This window comes from Diadema antillarum, unplaced genomic scaffold (assembly GCF_040938485.1).
Source record: "Diadema antillarum isolate AM-2024a unplaced genomic scaffold, OU_Dant_1.0 seq00002269_RagTag, whole genome shotgun sequence".
In the NCBI taxonomy this organism is placed as follows: domain Eukaryota; kingdom Metazoa; phylum Echinodermata; class Echinoidea; order Diadematoida; family Diadematidae; genus Diadema; species Diadema antillarum.
Window position 1 is genome coordinate 256,246 of NW_027272897.1, and position 15,675 is coordinate 271,920.

General features: G+C 39.6%; 1 protein-coding gene across 1 annotated transcript; it reads left to right on the forward strand.

Annotated features, from left to right (window-relative positions):
* Nucleotides 1-1,115: 1,115 nt before the first annotated feature.
* On the forward strand, nt 1,116-12,225 carry LOC139714429 (acyl-CoA dehydrogenase family member 11-like). Its single transcript, XM_071626137.1, has 12 exons — nt 1,116-1,418; nt 2,466-2,698; nt 3,578-3,677; nt 4,811-4,928; nt 5,542-5,684; nt 6,192-6,341; nt 6,880-6,974; nt 7,486-7,585; nt 8,152-8,292; nt 8,980-9,072; nt 10,715-11,067; nt 12,111-12,225. The coding sequence occupies exons 1-12, from the start codon at nt 1,116-1,118 to the stop codon at nt 12,223-12,225; spliced, it is 1,944 nt and encodes a 647-aa protein (XP_071482238.1).
* The last annotated feature ends 3,450 nt before the right edge of the window (nt 12,226-15,675 follow it).

Genomic DNA, 15,675 nt, shown 5'->3' on the forward strand with positions numbered 1-15,675 from the left:
GCATGGATCAAACAAATGTGCACACTGTAATTTTGTTTGAAAATTAATCATGAATCAATTGTCTTACTCTGTGAGAGGGCTGTTTGTTCTGTATTTGTGGGGTTTGTCAATAGTGCGCTGAAGAATAAAGAAAGTTAGCAAGAAAGCTAGCCATATAGTTATTAGTGAATATATATCACTCAAGTCAATGGATCAACATGCAACACTGGGAGGAGCAGACTGGTCGTTTCTTTCTTTCTTTCTTTCTTTCTTTCTTTCTTTCTTTAAATCACTGTTGAATATACAGCAAGTGGAAGTTGCTTGGATATGATTTAGTGCAGGTAGATTAAGAGCGTGAGAAAATTCCAAGCCATCTCGGTGTTGAACTAAAGGGTGGCGAGGATACTGCATAGTATCTAAATAGAATGCCACTACATAGACCAATTCAGCTGTTTGTTGGATTTGGCCAAGTTTACATTACAAATATAATTATGTCATATCACTGTAATATAGTCATTTACGAATATTTTCTTCTTTTTTCAGTTCAATTCAAACAACACAATTATTTTCTTTGATATATCAAGTCATTACGATCAAGAATTATTTAAATGCAACGCTATACATATTGAAGGAGGTGTGGCACCAATTAAAACAAATTCAAACAAAACACAACTTTATGAAATGAAAAAATGATATGCCATTGTAACAGCGTGCAGGAAAGGGGAAGAGAAGACTGTAAAAACTGATGAAGAACGACTCATTGGTGATGAAGAAGGGATGTGACTTGAACGGGGGGGGGGGGGGCTGGGGGGGGGGGGGGGAGATGGAGTTGCGGAGATGATGGAGGGGAGGTTCCCATCGGTTGTTATTGTTGTTGCGCTGTGTTATGTCACGCTCTATTTCAGTAGTATGGTGTACAAGAGCGCTAGCGTAGAAATCTACGCTCAATGGTACTGGTGGTAACCACAGAACTGTGTAAGAGTTCTGTGGTGGTAACCAGTCGTAGCTAGCTTTACGGACGCACATTTAGCAGTGCAGTCAGCCTCAGTCTCAGGTAACGTTGCAAGTGAACGAACAAATGCATCTGTTAGAAATTCTGCTATATATAGTATCTAAGACGTAAGAGCTAAATCAGGATGAATTTCGGGACATGTGTCGTCCTTTCTGGCTCGCCGTGTAGATTGTCAAGGTGCATTCGTCCGAGATTTGAGAGTTCTGCAGCACGTTCTGTGGTGCATGATGCACCTGACAGAAAAACGCAAGAGCGAGCGGAAGAAACCCACCGTCGGCGTCGCGGTCGGGGCGCTGACGGCCAATCACACCCTACGTTTCGCAGGGCTCAGCGTGGCAATTTCTTTCAGAGTAAACCCCAGATAGGAAACGTCTTTTCACAGGACTTGCCACTTCGCTCTTATCTGCGACGTCTACTTCCAGCTGAGGTACATTCACATTTGATTAATTTCCATTGTTATGTAGGCCTATGTAGACTTCTACTTTTTTTTCAAAGAAAGCAACGGTCTTTACAATTTGTAAGTAATTTTATTTGAGTTGAATGACATGAGAGTGAACTGATCGACAACAGCCACTACAAAAATTCTTGTAAAATTACAACAGACCGATGGAGATAAAGCCACCAATTGCAAGCTGTTGTGTTAGATAGGTAGTAGCTTTGATGAGAACTCAAATATGGTCCACGAGGGGTTTCACCATGTCGCTGCAACATGCTCAAATTCTTGTGCAACATCCTCAAAAGCCAGCAACATGCTGTGCAACATCCTCAAACATTTGAAACCAGCTTGAAATAAAATGTGTGTTCACACATGTGAAAAACATAACTAGTTAAACATCAAACTACATGTATCTGTTACAGAGATATTTGTGTGCAAAACAACGGGAACATAGATGTAAGCAGCAAAAAGAAAGATCATAGGGCCTATAAAGCTGCACAATGTTTCATACTATGTGCTCATGATGTGTGCGCTGTGGGCACTTACAATTTCTGCAATATTCTCAGATTCTGAGCTTGCAACAAGCTCAAATTTCCAGTTGTGGACCACCCTGATAATGTTCTCCTTTTGGCTTCCCAAGCCCAGAGAACATGCATATATTCAGGGTGTATATCCATGCAAATACAAATATTTTGACCAGATATGGAGAAACAACTAGTTATAAAAATGGATTGTAGGTCTGCTTGTACTCTTTTTTGTCTTGATTGCTATTACACATAAAAACAAAATCTGACTATTTTTTTAAAAGATTCTATATTGAAGATTTTGAAGAACTATATTTTGAAGCTGGCAAGTTCTTAGATTATGCCCTATAAGCCGCATGCTCACTGAGAACACAACAAAGCAATAGAGAAACAAAAAAGCAAGTGACAAGATGAATTATTACACACAGCCAATCTGATAAACATGAAATGATTAACAAGGCAGTCGTAACCTAAAATATGACTGATCAAATTAAATGATTCTTTCCCTTCACAGGTTCTCGATGCTATAACACCAGATCTCCATAGGTTTGGCCAGCGTGTTGAGGATGAAATCACTGATCTAGCTCGCCAGTGTGAAGAGAACCCACCACATGTCAAACATTTTGATGCCTGGGGCAATTGGGTGGATGACTTGGTCACCAGCGATGCTTGGAAAAAGCAAAGAGTTTTGTCTGCGGAAGAAGGAATGGTTGCCATCCCCTATGAGAATAAATTTCATGAATGGAGGTACAGTATGCAATGATTTACTTAGTTGAAAGTGCTGAATAAATTTTTTTTTGTCTATTTTGTTTTCCCCCCAGTGGCCCATTCTTCAGCCACTGCATTCCAATGTCAGACATATTCAAATTACATTGTTTTAAAGCTAACTTGGTACACCACCATATTTGCACCATGTGAATTATTAGAAGGTATATGCTTATTATAATCTAATTTCTGCAAGATGAAGCATGGAAGATATTGCTTCAAGATTTGAGCATCAGAGAGCTTCTCCTCGGACATAAGTAAATTATGCCATGCAGTGGATTGTGAGCTTTGAAGACCAGAGGATTTCCTATCTTGAGTTGTTGTATGTTCTTTTCATTCTTATTATTTAATCTATAATAAATTATTGAACTCCCATGAAAGAGAAAGCCAATTAATGCTTGTTGTTTAATAGTATAATGTGATAATTTCTCAGATGCCCAGAATAGTTCAAAATAATTCCTGCCAGTGCAATCAAGATGTACAAACTGTATGAAATATGCATTCTGGCAAATTATTCTTGTTTTATATTACACCACCTGATGTCTTTCAGTGATATGCTTACAAAGGTTGGTCAAGAATAAAGCAATACCTGGTTCATGGGAGATGATTAGATGTCATGCAATGATAATATGTCAATGTGATTATGCAATGCCAAAACGTTAGTGAGATTATAAGTACTCATGGTAAGTGTGAAAGTTATGAGAAGTTGATTTTGATACCTCAAGTTGGGATGAGAGAGAAGCTGCTTTGACAGAGTTTCTCTAAATCTCTATGATGTACCGGTACCTTGTCTGTTGAATATTTAGCTGTAGTTTGAACCAGAAATTAAGATATTCTGCTGGAATGTTTACATTAATCCAGTCGACTGTACCAGGCTGCCAAGCTGTTGATGTACTACCCATCTTCAGGCCTCTACTACTGCCCACTGGCCATGACTGATGGAGCTGCCAAACTTCTTATGGTCAGATCACATGTTTGGTTGTTTGTTTAATGAATAACAAGCCACTTATATTGCATACATTCAAACTATTTTCTTTTTTTCCCTTTGAAATCCAGATCTAGATAAACAGTAGCTTCATTTTACTGGTCCAATATCAAGTTAGGTCATGCAGATCTTATCTCCTCCTCCTCCCCCTCCTCCTCCTTCTCCTCCTTCTCCCCTTTCATGCCTCCATCTCATTTTCCATCCCTCCTTTTCCTCTTCCTCCTCCAACCCCAGTAACTTCCATCTACTGGTCCAATAACTAGTTGGGTCAATGAGAATATCTTATCTCCTCCTCGTCTACCAGCCCCCTCCACCTCTTCCTCATCTTCTTCCTCCTTTTCCTCCTTCATCCCTCCTCAATCTCCTCCATCCCGAGAAGCTTCAGTCTACTGGTTCAATAGCAAGTTAGGTCAATGAGTCATATAGCTCTTATCTCCTTAGCCTCCTTTTCTTCCATCCCTCCTCTTCCCTTCCATCCCTCCATCTCCTCAATACCTCCTCCTCCTTTTTCTTCTCCTCCTCCTCCATCCCCAGTAGCTTCCGTCTATGAGTCCAATCACAAGTGAGGTCAGTGAGTCATATGTCTTATCTCCTCCTCCTCTTCTATCCCTCCATCTCTTCCATCACACCTCATCCTCATCCTCCTTGTCCTCCATCCCCTTCCTCTTCCTCCTCTTTCTTCTTCTTCTTCTTCCTCCTCCTTCACCCCTCCCCTCCTCCCCCATCCCTCCTCCTCCCCTTTCACTCATCTCCTCCATCCCTCCTCCGTCTCCTCCTCCACCTCCTCCTCCATCTTCATCCACCCTCCTCCTCCATCCCTCCTCCTCCATCCTCCTCCATCCCTCCTCCTCTATCCCTCCCCCTTCTCCTCCAGAACAAAGCATGGTGTCTTTCTGACTGTCCCATAGTCACCAACTGTAGATAATTCCTGGAAACAGTCTTGACAGTGAAACATTTTTGTGGGATACTAGTAGTACCACATTTATTGTAAAATGTTCATGTAAATTATGTATATCTTCTTGTTAACGTCACAATATGTCATTACTTAAGCCAGATGTTTTGGTTTTAGATTAACTTTTTCATTCATAATTGATTTTTACCCGTCACAGGAAAGGACCGACTCTGAACTCCTCTCTCATGCGTACAGTAATCTGACATCTCGTGATCCCGCCAAGTTTTGGACCTCTGGCCAGTGGATGACAGAGATGAAAGGAGGATCAGATGTAGGTAAGTGTGTATGCACATCAGATGGATAGTCTAGATTTGAGATTTGATTGGTAGATGGCTTGATTGATAAATGTATTAGATAAAGGAGCAGAGGGATAAGAAGAAAAATCCATTTAAAAAGAAGTATATACTGATGACAGAAGATAACTTTATTTGTCATATTTAGGCTGTAGGTCAGCTAGGTATATACCCTGTATCATAAGATATGGTGTTTATGTTATGCATGTATATACAAAAGGTGTAATTTGTTTTGAAAGGAATATGTTCTGATTTGCAATAATACAGTGAACTTGTTAGAAATCTATTGCACATATATGAAAATAATCCTGGTCATAATTGCAGGCTGCGTCAATTGTCTATGAACACGAACATGAACATGATTTTTTATTTTTTATATTTTTTATATTTTTTAGCCTGCAGATATCATAACAGTCCTTACAGCCATCTTTTATTGCAGGCTTGCTGTAGGAAGGTAGTCATTACATAGACTACACTGTCAGAGACATTCTTGTCTGTATAGGTCCACGTAGGGCAGTCTGAACTCCTCTGAGCCAACAAGATGTATTTTATGAAGGTTGATCTCATGTTCCATATCCTCCTAATGACACGCCAGCTGGAGGCACGGAGACATTGGCATATCCACAGCTTGATGGCTCCTACCATCTCCATGGTTACAAGTGGTTCTCCTCAGCCACCGACAGTGACATGGCCATCGCCCTGGCAAGAGTGGTAGATGAGCACGACTCCATTACCGAGGTAATTTGCCATGATTTGAAAAGGATTCTCGGACTGTCATAAAATGCCGTCATTTCTGGTGTAGCCCTACTTTACATTTGATAGCGCACACATATATGTGGGCTCATTTGCACATGAAGAATTCCACATCAGAAGTGCTAATTTTTATGCAACAAAGGTCTACAAGAGAAAAGTGCTCTAAGACCACCCCCCCACTAATGTGTTAATTGAAAACATTTGAAGCGTACATTTTTGCCCCCCCCCCCCCCCCCCCGAAAAAACAATAAATAAAAAACAAAACATGTTTACAAATATTTGGTATCAGTGAACTTGATTTGATGACTGAATGAGAGGATGATGAATATGACACAACATATTAGTAAGGTGAAATAAAACTCTTATACAAAACAAACAAAAAACTATCTCCTTTTTTCATGCATTGATGTGACAGAAAGATGTGTAGGAAGCTATAATATGTCATCCTATTTCTTATCATGCTGTTCCTTTCCAACCCTATCTTTCTGACAGGGAACAAAAGGAATATCGTTATTCTATCTGGAGACTAGGAATGCAGATGGTAAACTGAATGGTATTGAGATTCAGCAGCTGAAGAACAAACTGGGCACCAGACAACTCCCCACAGCAGAATTACTTCTGGATGGGACCAAAGCATATCGTGTATATATTTCATACTCCATGGGTGTCATGTGATATAATGTTTAGCAAAACTTAGTCTTGCACTGCAGGAATGTGACTTCAGTATGACTTTCTATCACGAGCCTCGTGAAATATTGAAATAAAGTTAAAAAAAAAAACACACACACACAAAAAAACTCATGCAGATCATATGGACTGTAATATTCTTCTGTGGAATTACCACTGGGTACTAGTAACACCCCCCCCCTTTTGCTTTCCATAGATGCCATTTTACTTTTTCCATCTTCTTTTACTGCAGATCCTGTCAAATTCCTTTGTAACGTATCTTGTCATTAATGGAGCATGTCTTGTATGTACTCTTCATTTATGTAGTGACTCCATCTCCAAACATCCATGTTGTTACAAACATTACACTGCATACCTGGTTGAAATCACAAATTTATTCAGTATCCATGTAATACTTTTCATGAAGCAAACCTCGCCCAGTTTTAGAAAATCCTAAATGATGACAAGTGGATGTATGTCGTCGTTGTTCATTTATTTTTGGTTTTTGTTTCAGATCTCGGAGGAAGGAGAAGGTATCAGATCCATTGTACCCATGCTGACACTCTCACGCTACCACACAGGGGCCTTTGCTGCCAGTTTAATGAGGAGGTATTAAAACCAGTCTGTGATCTCATCATAGTGCAATGTTCATACCCATCCTTTTAGTCAAAAACATCAGTGTCTTTTAGCAGTAAAAGAGTGTATAGAAGTAATGGACCTGTTTCTAACAAACATCTAAAGGGTACCAGACAAAAGCACAATCTGATGATGGTGAGGGTAAATGAAAGAGGCTGCTACACTTATGCATGTCCTTGAAGAATAGATATGCTTGTCTGAAGCCTCTCAAAAAACGAAGATGCTGATAACATTTTGTCAAGCAAGAAAAGAAATGGCAAGAGATACTTCTTTGCCACATTTGCAGCTTGGGAGAGAATGCTCTGCCACAAATCCGAATGAAACAGAATTTCTTTATAGGGCCAAGATGGATTGCAAACTAGATCCCAAACCTTCAGCCTTTAGGTAACCATTGCACTTAATGTACTTCCTATGTAACTGAGAGAAATATTTTGAATATGACAGCATATTTATTGCTATTGTGGTTCTTGTGATTCACACCCAGGATAGTACACTATGCCAGGGACTATTCCCAGAGAAGAAGAGCCTTTGGAAGGTTGATAAAGGACTGGCCACTTCACATGCAAACTTTGAGCCGGATGGAGGTTGGTGGTCCTTGAGTGCTTTTAAGTCTTATTCTCTCCCTCTTTCCATCTCTGTCTCTCTCTCCGTCTTTTTCTCTCTCTTTTTTCCCCATTCCCTCCCCTCTCTCTCTCCATCTCTCCTTTCTCTCTCTCTCTCTCTCTCTCTCTCTCCTGTTTTTCTCCTGACCCATTTTAAGAAAATGTTTCTGTCACACAATTTTGCAAGCATTATGTCCCTGTAGTACATGTTTTCTTTAAAAAAAGAAGCAACAACAAAAAACAACAAAACAAAAGAATAAAATACTTGCAGTCAAAAGGATGTATGAGTGATGCATTTTTTGTGTCTTGATTTGTCTTTGAGTTGTTTTCACTCAAAATAGCTGGGGTTCTGTAATGGAGCCCTACAATCAATGGCCTATAAAGTCTTTTTTTTCTCTCATTTGTTGTGTTTCTTTTGTGGAACATTTAGTATTCATCACGTAGACAAACAAAAACAGTTGTATGCGTTTGTTTCCTATTAGACTGCAAAGTACAAGTGTGTCTAAATTTAGACTGCAATGAGATAGAGTCCAACTTTTCCTTCCAAGGTTGAGTCACGAGGAGCCCTAGCACTTCTCATGGAGTCTGCTCGTCTCCTGGGCAGGCAGGAGAATGGCCTGGCAACGGAAGAAGATACCAACCTGCTCAGGCTTGCCACGCCCATCTTCAAACTGTACACAGGGAAACAGGTGAGGGGTGTAATGATGCTTTCCTGTCTGTTGCCATTGGTGTAATCTGGGTAAAGGTTGATGTTACAGTGAAAGGCAGAGGTTGCTGTCTGCTAGCCTTTGCCAAAATGCTTACAAAGATCTATCTGTTGCTTAGCAACATGAATATTGCCTCCACAGTTTTTATACAATTGTGAATGAATAAATTAACATTATCTGCCTCCATAAAGATCAGTCTCATGCAAAATGGCCCAGATTTAAATAGAAAATCAGAGTGGAACACCTTTTATGTAAGATATTGACTAACCTTAGTCTTAATGATTGGATTTGCAAAATACCATGCTTTACCAGGCATTTGTTTGAACTGGATATGAAATCACAGAATTCACTGAATATCATTGGTACAATGTACTAAAAATTTGTAGACAAATACATTAATGGATCCATTGTGGTAGCTTTGATCATTGTGTTTAAAAATCTTCATTGCCTATTTTAAAGTCTTTTTTTTTCTACCAGTATTTATCTACACTTGAAATAGGTAAATGTTATGTCTCAATTTTATGCTATACCTAGTTGTCTTCAATAGATTTTCAGAAACTCTATTTTGGCTGATAAATGGACCCAGTCAACCATTGGGTACTTATAACATCAATCTGTACCATAAACTTTAAAATGCTGTTTTCCTTCCATGTCCAATCCGTACCCAAGGCTGTTAGTGTGTGTTCTGAAGGACTAGAGAGCTTTGGGGGCCAGGGCTACATTGAAGATACAGGCTTGCCTGTCTTCCTCCGAGATGCCCAGGTAAGTTGGATACCACAGTTATCTGCAAACTTCTCCTTATGGTTTTTTGATGTATCGTATCTGCTCTCATACAGAATGGTTTGACTCATACTGAAATATCACATTGTATTACAAATACTGTCATAGCTTTTGAGAGTAAGACATCATGAGGGATCTTGGCCGAGTAAAACCAAACAGATCAGTGATGGTTAATAGCAAACAAAATATGAGAACAATGGAACTTAACAGTTTTAGAATTTTTCAGCCTCACAAGCCTGTCATAAGTGCATTTGAAAATGGAGTGAAGTTTGCCTTTAACCCTATTCTAACTGGGCTATTTGAGACCAAGTTTTTACTGGGGGGGGTCAATTTGACCTCCCCTTCAGATCTCGGCCGCCGATCGCACGATAGCCGCTTAATTTTGCCTAAAGATAGAGCTGGATGTCAACTACAAGATTACATGGTCATACAATAGAAAAATATTTCCTTTCTATTTTCAATAAATTATGCAAATTTGTGCATGAAATCATATTTTCACCTAATACTCCATCAAAAAGACTGAAGGATTGCTAAATTTTGTGTCAGAATTCCTCAAGACATATCAAACAATTTTCATGTAAAAAAAATAGCGCAATCAAAATCAATTTCTTTTGTTTTTTATTGTTTTGTTGATTTCTTATGTATTTTATTGTTTTTTCGTCGTTTTGTTTTCTATTGTTTTTTTGCCAAAATTTGTTGCAGGCACTTTTTTAAGCTTATCTACACTAGAATTGATTTATTTCAATGGTTAAAAGTTCAAATAATCTAATTTATATCAATTGAACCAAAAAACACAATTTGCATTGGATTTGCACACGATATCATGAATTTGAGCTGTTTTTGGGTTGACATGCATATGCAAAACATTACGTGACTTCAGAACGGTGTCCTCGGACGTCGCAAATTTGGTCTCAAAATTTGCTGGAGACTTCAATGAAAAAAGTCGTGAAACGACGCGGCAAAATCTTTGCGCGTTGCGGAATCGTGGCGCGAAACGTCGAGGGGGGGTCAATTTGACCCCCCCCCCCCCCCCCCAGTTAGAATAGGGTTAAGCTCTCAAGAAACAATGAGAAATTCCCATTATTAAAGAGAGACATATAATCATGTTGAACCCTTCCACTGCTTTGAAGATGTGATATTGGAAATTCCACAGAGATGGATTGTAAGAATGACTGTAATTTGCTGATGTAAGGTGCTGGTACTGTGTGAAATTTGAAGTATCAATATCTGTGGACCTTGTTTTGATATAATGTGATGTAATCATGTGAAAGCAGGCAACCAGTGACAAACTGTATCTATATGGTTACTGATTGGTCAGCCTGAATTCATGATTGTGAGGAGTTGATATTCAGTGCCAGGATTACCAGGTACTGGATTCAAGACCTGGTTGTTCCTATGTACACTCTGTAGAAGTGCCTGCTGTCTGGACACTGTTTCATAAAAGTTGTCAGCCCTGACAAGCTGTCAGTTTGGACAATTTGAGTAAAATTCTGGATATCGGTTTGCTGGTTGCTGACTGATACAATGGTGATTGTCAGATACTGGCTCCTTGTCAGGGCTGACAACTTTAAAGAAACAGTGTCCTGAATGTTCTCTTCTTCTCTCTTTGCACACTGTCATCTAGGTGCTACCAATCTGGGAAGGAACCACCAATATCCTATCCCTGGATGTCTTGAGGTCAATTCTGAAGAGCAAAGGTCAAACCATGGAGACATTTGTCAGTCAGGTCCAGACACGCATTGCCCCATATGTGGATGCTGCCAATCAGGACCTCCATGCAACGGCTGATGCCATTGGACAAGCCTGTCATGCTCTGCAGGGATTTTTATCAGAGTCAGCCAATCAGGATGAAGCTTACATTAATGTCGCTGCCAGAGACTTTGCCTTCAGTATCAGCAGAATTTACATTGGTCTGTTACTGTTGGAGCAAGCTGGATGGGAACATGCCACAGAAGAGGATGTTGCTGTTGCAAGGAGGTAAATTTGGCTTATCAGCAGCAATACATCATGGCACACCAATGGCAGCCAATCTGGCCATTTCTGTCTCTATCAAAGTATCCTGTAACAACGTGTATCAATGCACAGTTATTGTAATTGTTAACCTAATTTTTGCATTACCTAGTTGCACCCAGTCATAAATCAAAGTAGAAGCTTGGTTACAGCACTTTGCTATTCGTTACTTTTTTATCTTTGGTTTTTGTTATTGCATGGGTATAAGCAATGACGGTAGTGTTGATAATTTCAGTGTTACAGTCAGTGGAGGTATGAATGAATATACCTGATTTTGTGTGTGTGTGTGTGTGTGTGTTTTTTTTTCAAGCAAAAGTCTGATGGTTAGGCACCTAGTGGTATGTAGGGAGTGATCGCTGTAGTGTTTTTTTTAATTCAGTGAATGAAAGGTTTCAGCGTTCTTCATGCTAAATTCCAAGGCCTATAAGAAAGGCCTGTATGGTTGAAAAGGGTTGTCAATAGCTTTCTTAATGTTTGCTCTTTCATGGAGTAGAAATAGTTCCTTACCTTTCCAGGTCCGGTTTCCACAAGTTTTCATTTTCCATCTTAGCACCCCTCTCCCCTCCAGAAAACATTGCTTGACATTTCCCAAGTTGTGTACCCCCTTGTACTTCTTGTCAGAGATTCTAGCCTTGTAAACAGCATTGTAGTAGTCTGAGGACTGAAAAAGTGTATATTTGGTAGAAAAACAACCCCAGCATTTTCTTCTTTCCTATGATAGATATGTGTCGTTATACAATTTTGGAAAAACAGTACTGGGGTATTTTCCACAAAACCTGCACAGTGCATTACTTGTTTTAAAAAAAAATCAAGCAAAATGTTACCAAAAATTTTACTGCTAAAAAGTAACAGTCGGCATATCTGTCTTATGCAATACTAATTTTCTTGTTCATTTCCAATGACAGGATTATTCTGAGTAACCCACTCCTCCCCGAACAAACCCAGGAAGAAGTTTCCTTGAGGACCTTCTTTGAGCTGATGTCATTGTGATTCTCTTTTTGTACTCACAGATGGTGCCTCCAGGACATGTGTCCAGTGTCCACTCATCATGAGAGAGGAAGCTACTCCAGGGATTCCTGTCTCCTGGACTACAAGACTGTCATGGCGGGATTCCCTGAACAGTGAAATTCCCTGGACAGTGAAGAGCATGATACTCTACGCAGAGATGCCAACCTCTCAGACCTCATATCAGTATTGCTAAAGCTAAAAAGCAGTAATTTGAAGTCAAAATCAGTAATGTTGTGCACAGTGCCATTTACAAAAATGACAAACATCTCCCACATGCATGTGCGGCAGCAAAGTTAACAATCGCATTACCTGTGTTCATTACTGTGTCATGAAAAAGTTTTCTTCATGAAAAAGTTTTCTTCATGGCTAATTGAGGTGGAAGTGTTCTTGCATACACTTCATCAGATTAATGAGCATATTCAAATATATTTACATAGAAATGTTATTCCGATGCTAAAGGGAACATTCTCAGCACACTTAAACGCTTCTGCTGCAACAGGCCAAAATATGGTCCACTGGGTAGTAACTCGCTGAGACGACAGGCCCATATATGGCCTATAAAAAAAAACGTAAATCGTAAAGCCATGAAAAAAGGTAGTGTTTTCATCTTAAAATGATGTGCCTCATTTTCCACAAATCTCTTCCATATTACATCAAATGACAGAGGAAATATTACTCTGTATGTTTTGTGTTCGAACATTTTCATTATATTTGAAATGAACAAAAATATAAAATCATCACCAACACTGGATCACTTCAGACAAAACTTGAAGACCTACTTATTTTGATGTCCCTTTATGTGCAATGGACTTGTAATGTCGCTGCCTGGTAATTTGTATATTATTTTATCTCATGTGGCGACCAGGGATGACATCTCATCACGCTTTGTATCCAGCGGAAAAGGCGCTCTAAAAATGTCTACTATTATTATTTTTCAGAGAAATACAAAAGCTTTTTAAGTAAGCAAGAGTAGTTGGAGTGAAAAATTCCTGTATCATAAAAATGAGTTGTATGCATGTACCTTGATTTGTTCATCGATTGTATCGAACTAGATTGCAGTCTGAATTTGCACCATAGCATGTTATTTAGCGAAGTCATATCACAAAAATAAAATAAAGAAATGCATAGGAGGAAACTGTCGTTACTAGTGACACTTTCCTCAAAGTTACCAATGAACTCCAATACCTTGAATGTTCAAGCCAACTCACTTTTACTAGGTCATTCAGATGATCAGATGCAGCCATTGAAATATTGTGTTCGATTAGAAAATTAGCCATTAGAGTCTCGGCTCTAATTACAGAGTAATAAGTTCTGTGTTGAAAATACTGCCCAATGTCATGGCTACTCCCAGTCCGTTTGGCCATTTCAATGTGTTTCTTTCTGTGGGCTTGTATGTCGTACGCTTCCCCGTGGGCAATGCTGAAGTCGCATGACCACACTTGACACCTCATGGTAAAATCATCTTTTCGCGATCGAATGATGCATTGCCATTTCACAGAGTATTCTGAACAAAATATTGCCTTATTTTGGCAGATTTTCCTCACGAAGTCAATGCCATTTACTTTTCAACGATGTCCTTTTCAACATTGAAGTCTTCGTATCCGTGGTACTGCAGATCGAAATGGTCCCAAAATGATAGATGTGCTTTTATGTTGCACGCATGTAAATGTACAGCAGAGTACCCAATTATCTGATCAACAATGTTGAGAAGATTTTTAAAAGAAAATGTGTTTTTTTTTGTGCAGAAGAGAAGAATAACTCATATGGCTGCACTGTGTTTGTTGCAATTAGATGAAAAATGACATTTTGAAATTTAATTGATATATCGTAAGTGAGGGAGGTAAGAAGTACTTAAACAAGCTTTGATATGTTTCATTCTAATTGACTTTGATATAGCTGTTGTTATCCATGGATTCCTTGCCCCTTTCTGCTTCACAAAACATTTCAAAATTGGAGCATGCTCATAATAAATGGTTCCAAAAGTATGTAAAAAAGGATTATAAACATCATTTACATTGGTCCCATTTTTTGTATTTCTCCCGTCTTGATCAGAAAGCTTCTTGCAAAAGTTAAATCCATTATATCATTTCTGATTTCTTTTCAATTCTGTTTATAACTTTATTTCTTCAATTCATCCTCAAATATAGCATGAATGGAAAATGATCAAACATATCAGTATATATTGTACCAGTATGAACACATTTAGAAGAGATATTTGCGTAAACACAATCAAGCAAAAAACTTGATAAGTCATTCACCCTTGTCAGAGCCTCAATAAGTTGTTGAAATTGCATACACTGTAAAGCTGTAATAAAATCATCTTCTCTACTACCGCTTGATTGGAACCATAAACCGCTTTATCGCGACAAATTCTGGCTGAAACAACAGGAGATTGCTGATTTGGTGAACTGTCGGGGCTAGATTCCAAGAGGAGGTCTGGGCTTTTCCTATATGCTAACTAGGGTTTGTGATCATGGGTACAGTGAAGCTTGGTGCACTTTGAATGTACATATACAATATGTTCACATGACGCCAGGGCTTCTCTTTCTGTTTGGCTATACACTCCACACTCGTAAGTGTCTGGCTTGCATAAGCCACAACCCTGTTATTCTGGGCAAGGATGGCACCCAGACCGACAGAGCTAGTATCAGTCAGGATTTCTGGTGCCGCTTTCGGATCATAGTTCGCTATGGTTGTGTCACTGGTGAGGCTTCCCTTGAGGGTGTTGTAGGTGCGATCTTGTTCTTTTCCCCACTTCCACTCAACATCCTTGCAATTGGTTGTGAGATGGTGTAGGGGTGCACTGATCTTGGTAAGGTCTTTGATAAAGCATGCACTATATGTCAGCATTCATAGAAACCAAGGAATTGAGGGCGTTTGTGGATGGGAGTGCATTTCTGGACAGTGTCCACTTTCTTTGGATCCAGAGAAATATTGTCTTCTGTGAAGACCATAATGAAGAATGCAATTTGGTCAACTCCAAATTCACAATATCTCCTGTTAGCTGTGAGTCCATATTCTTGGAGTCAAGGTACTAGTACTACACTCATTGCACATACTCCTGGTGGTAAAACACATAACAGACTGACAGGCCTTTCCTCCAGGACCCTTTTCTCCCAATACGATAGCACGAGGCGATGATTTTTTTTTTTTTTTTTTTTTTTTTTTTGGGGGGGGGGGGGATTTCAACCCCCACCTCCTTGGCTAGTGTGCACACTTTGTTGACCAGCATATCTTCGGTCTCTTCTCCCTACCCCCCCCCCCCCCCCCCCCCCCCCCTGCCCTTATTAAGGTGGGTTATCTGCAGGTTCTCCCTCTGCATGTGCTGGTTGAGGTCATTGATCCTGCCTATTCTGATTTTTTAGGAGAGTCGGATTCAACTACTGTCACTGCCTGGATGCAGGCATCCTTGACGGCTGCCACTATTGATGGTATTACAGCTTTCACAGTATCCTCCAAGGCCCCAACAATGGCCTGCGATATATCATTGCTGTTTGCTCCCTCATGCACACCAAATTCCTGAAGGTTGATGAAAAATACAGCTTCGGAGGGTTTGGATGACTCACC

Bases quoted from the DNA above. Each gene is read 5' to 3' on its own strand.
- LOC139714429 (XM_071626137.1), top strand. From the start codon at position 1,116: ATGAATTTCGGGACATGTGTCGTCCTTTCTGGCTCGCCGTGTAGATTG. The intron at 2,699-3,577 runs GTACAGTATGCA...ACATTAATCCAG, and splicing joins AATAAATTTCATGAATGGAG to TCGACTGTACCAGGCTGCCA. The intron at 11,068-12,110 runs GTAAATTTGGCT...TTGTACTCACAG, and splicing joins GATGTTGCTGTTGCAAGGAG to ATGGTGCCTCCAGGACATGT.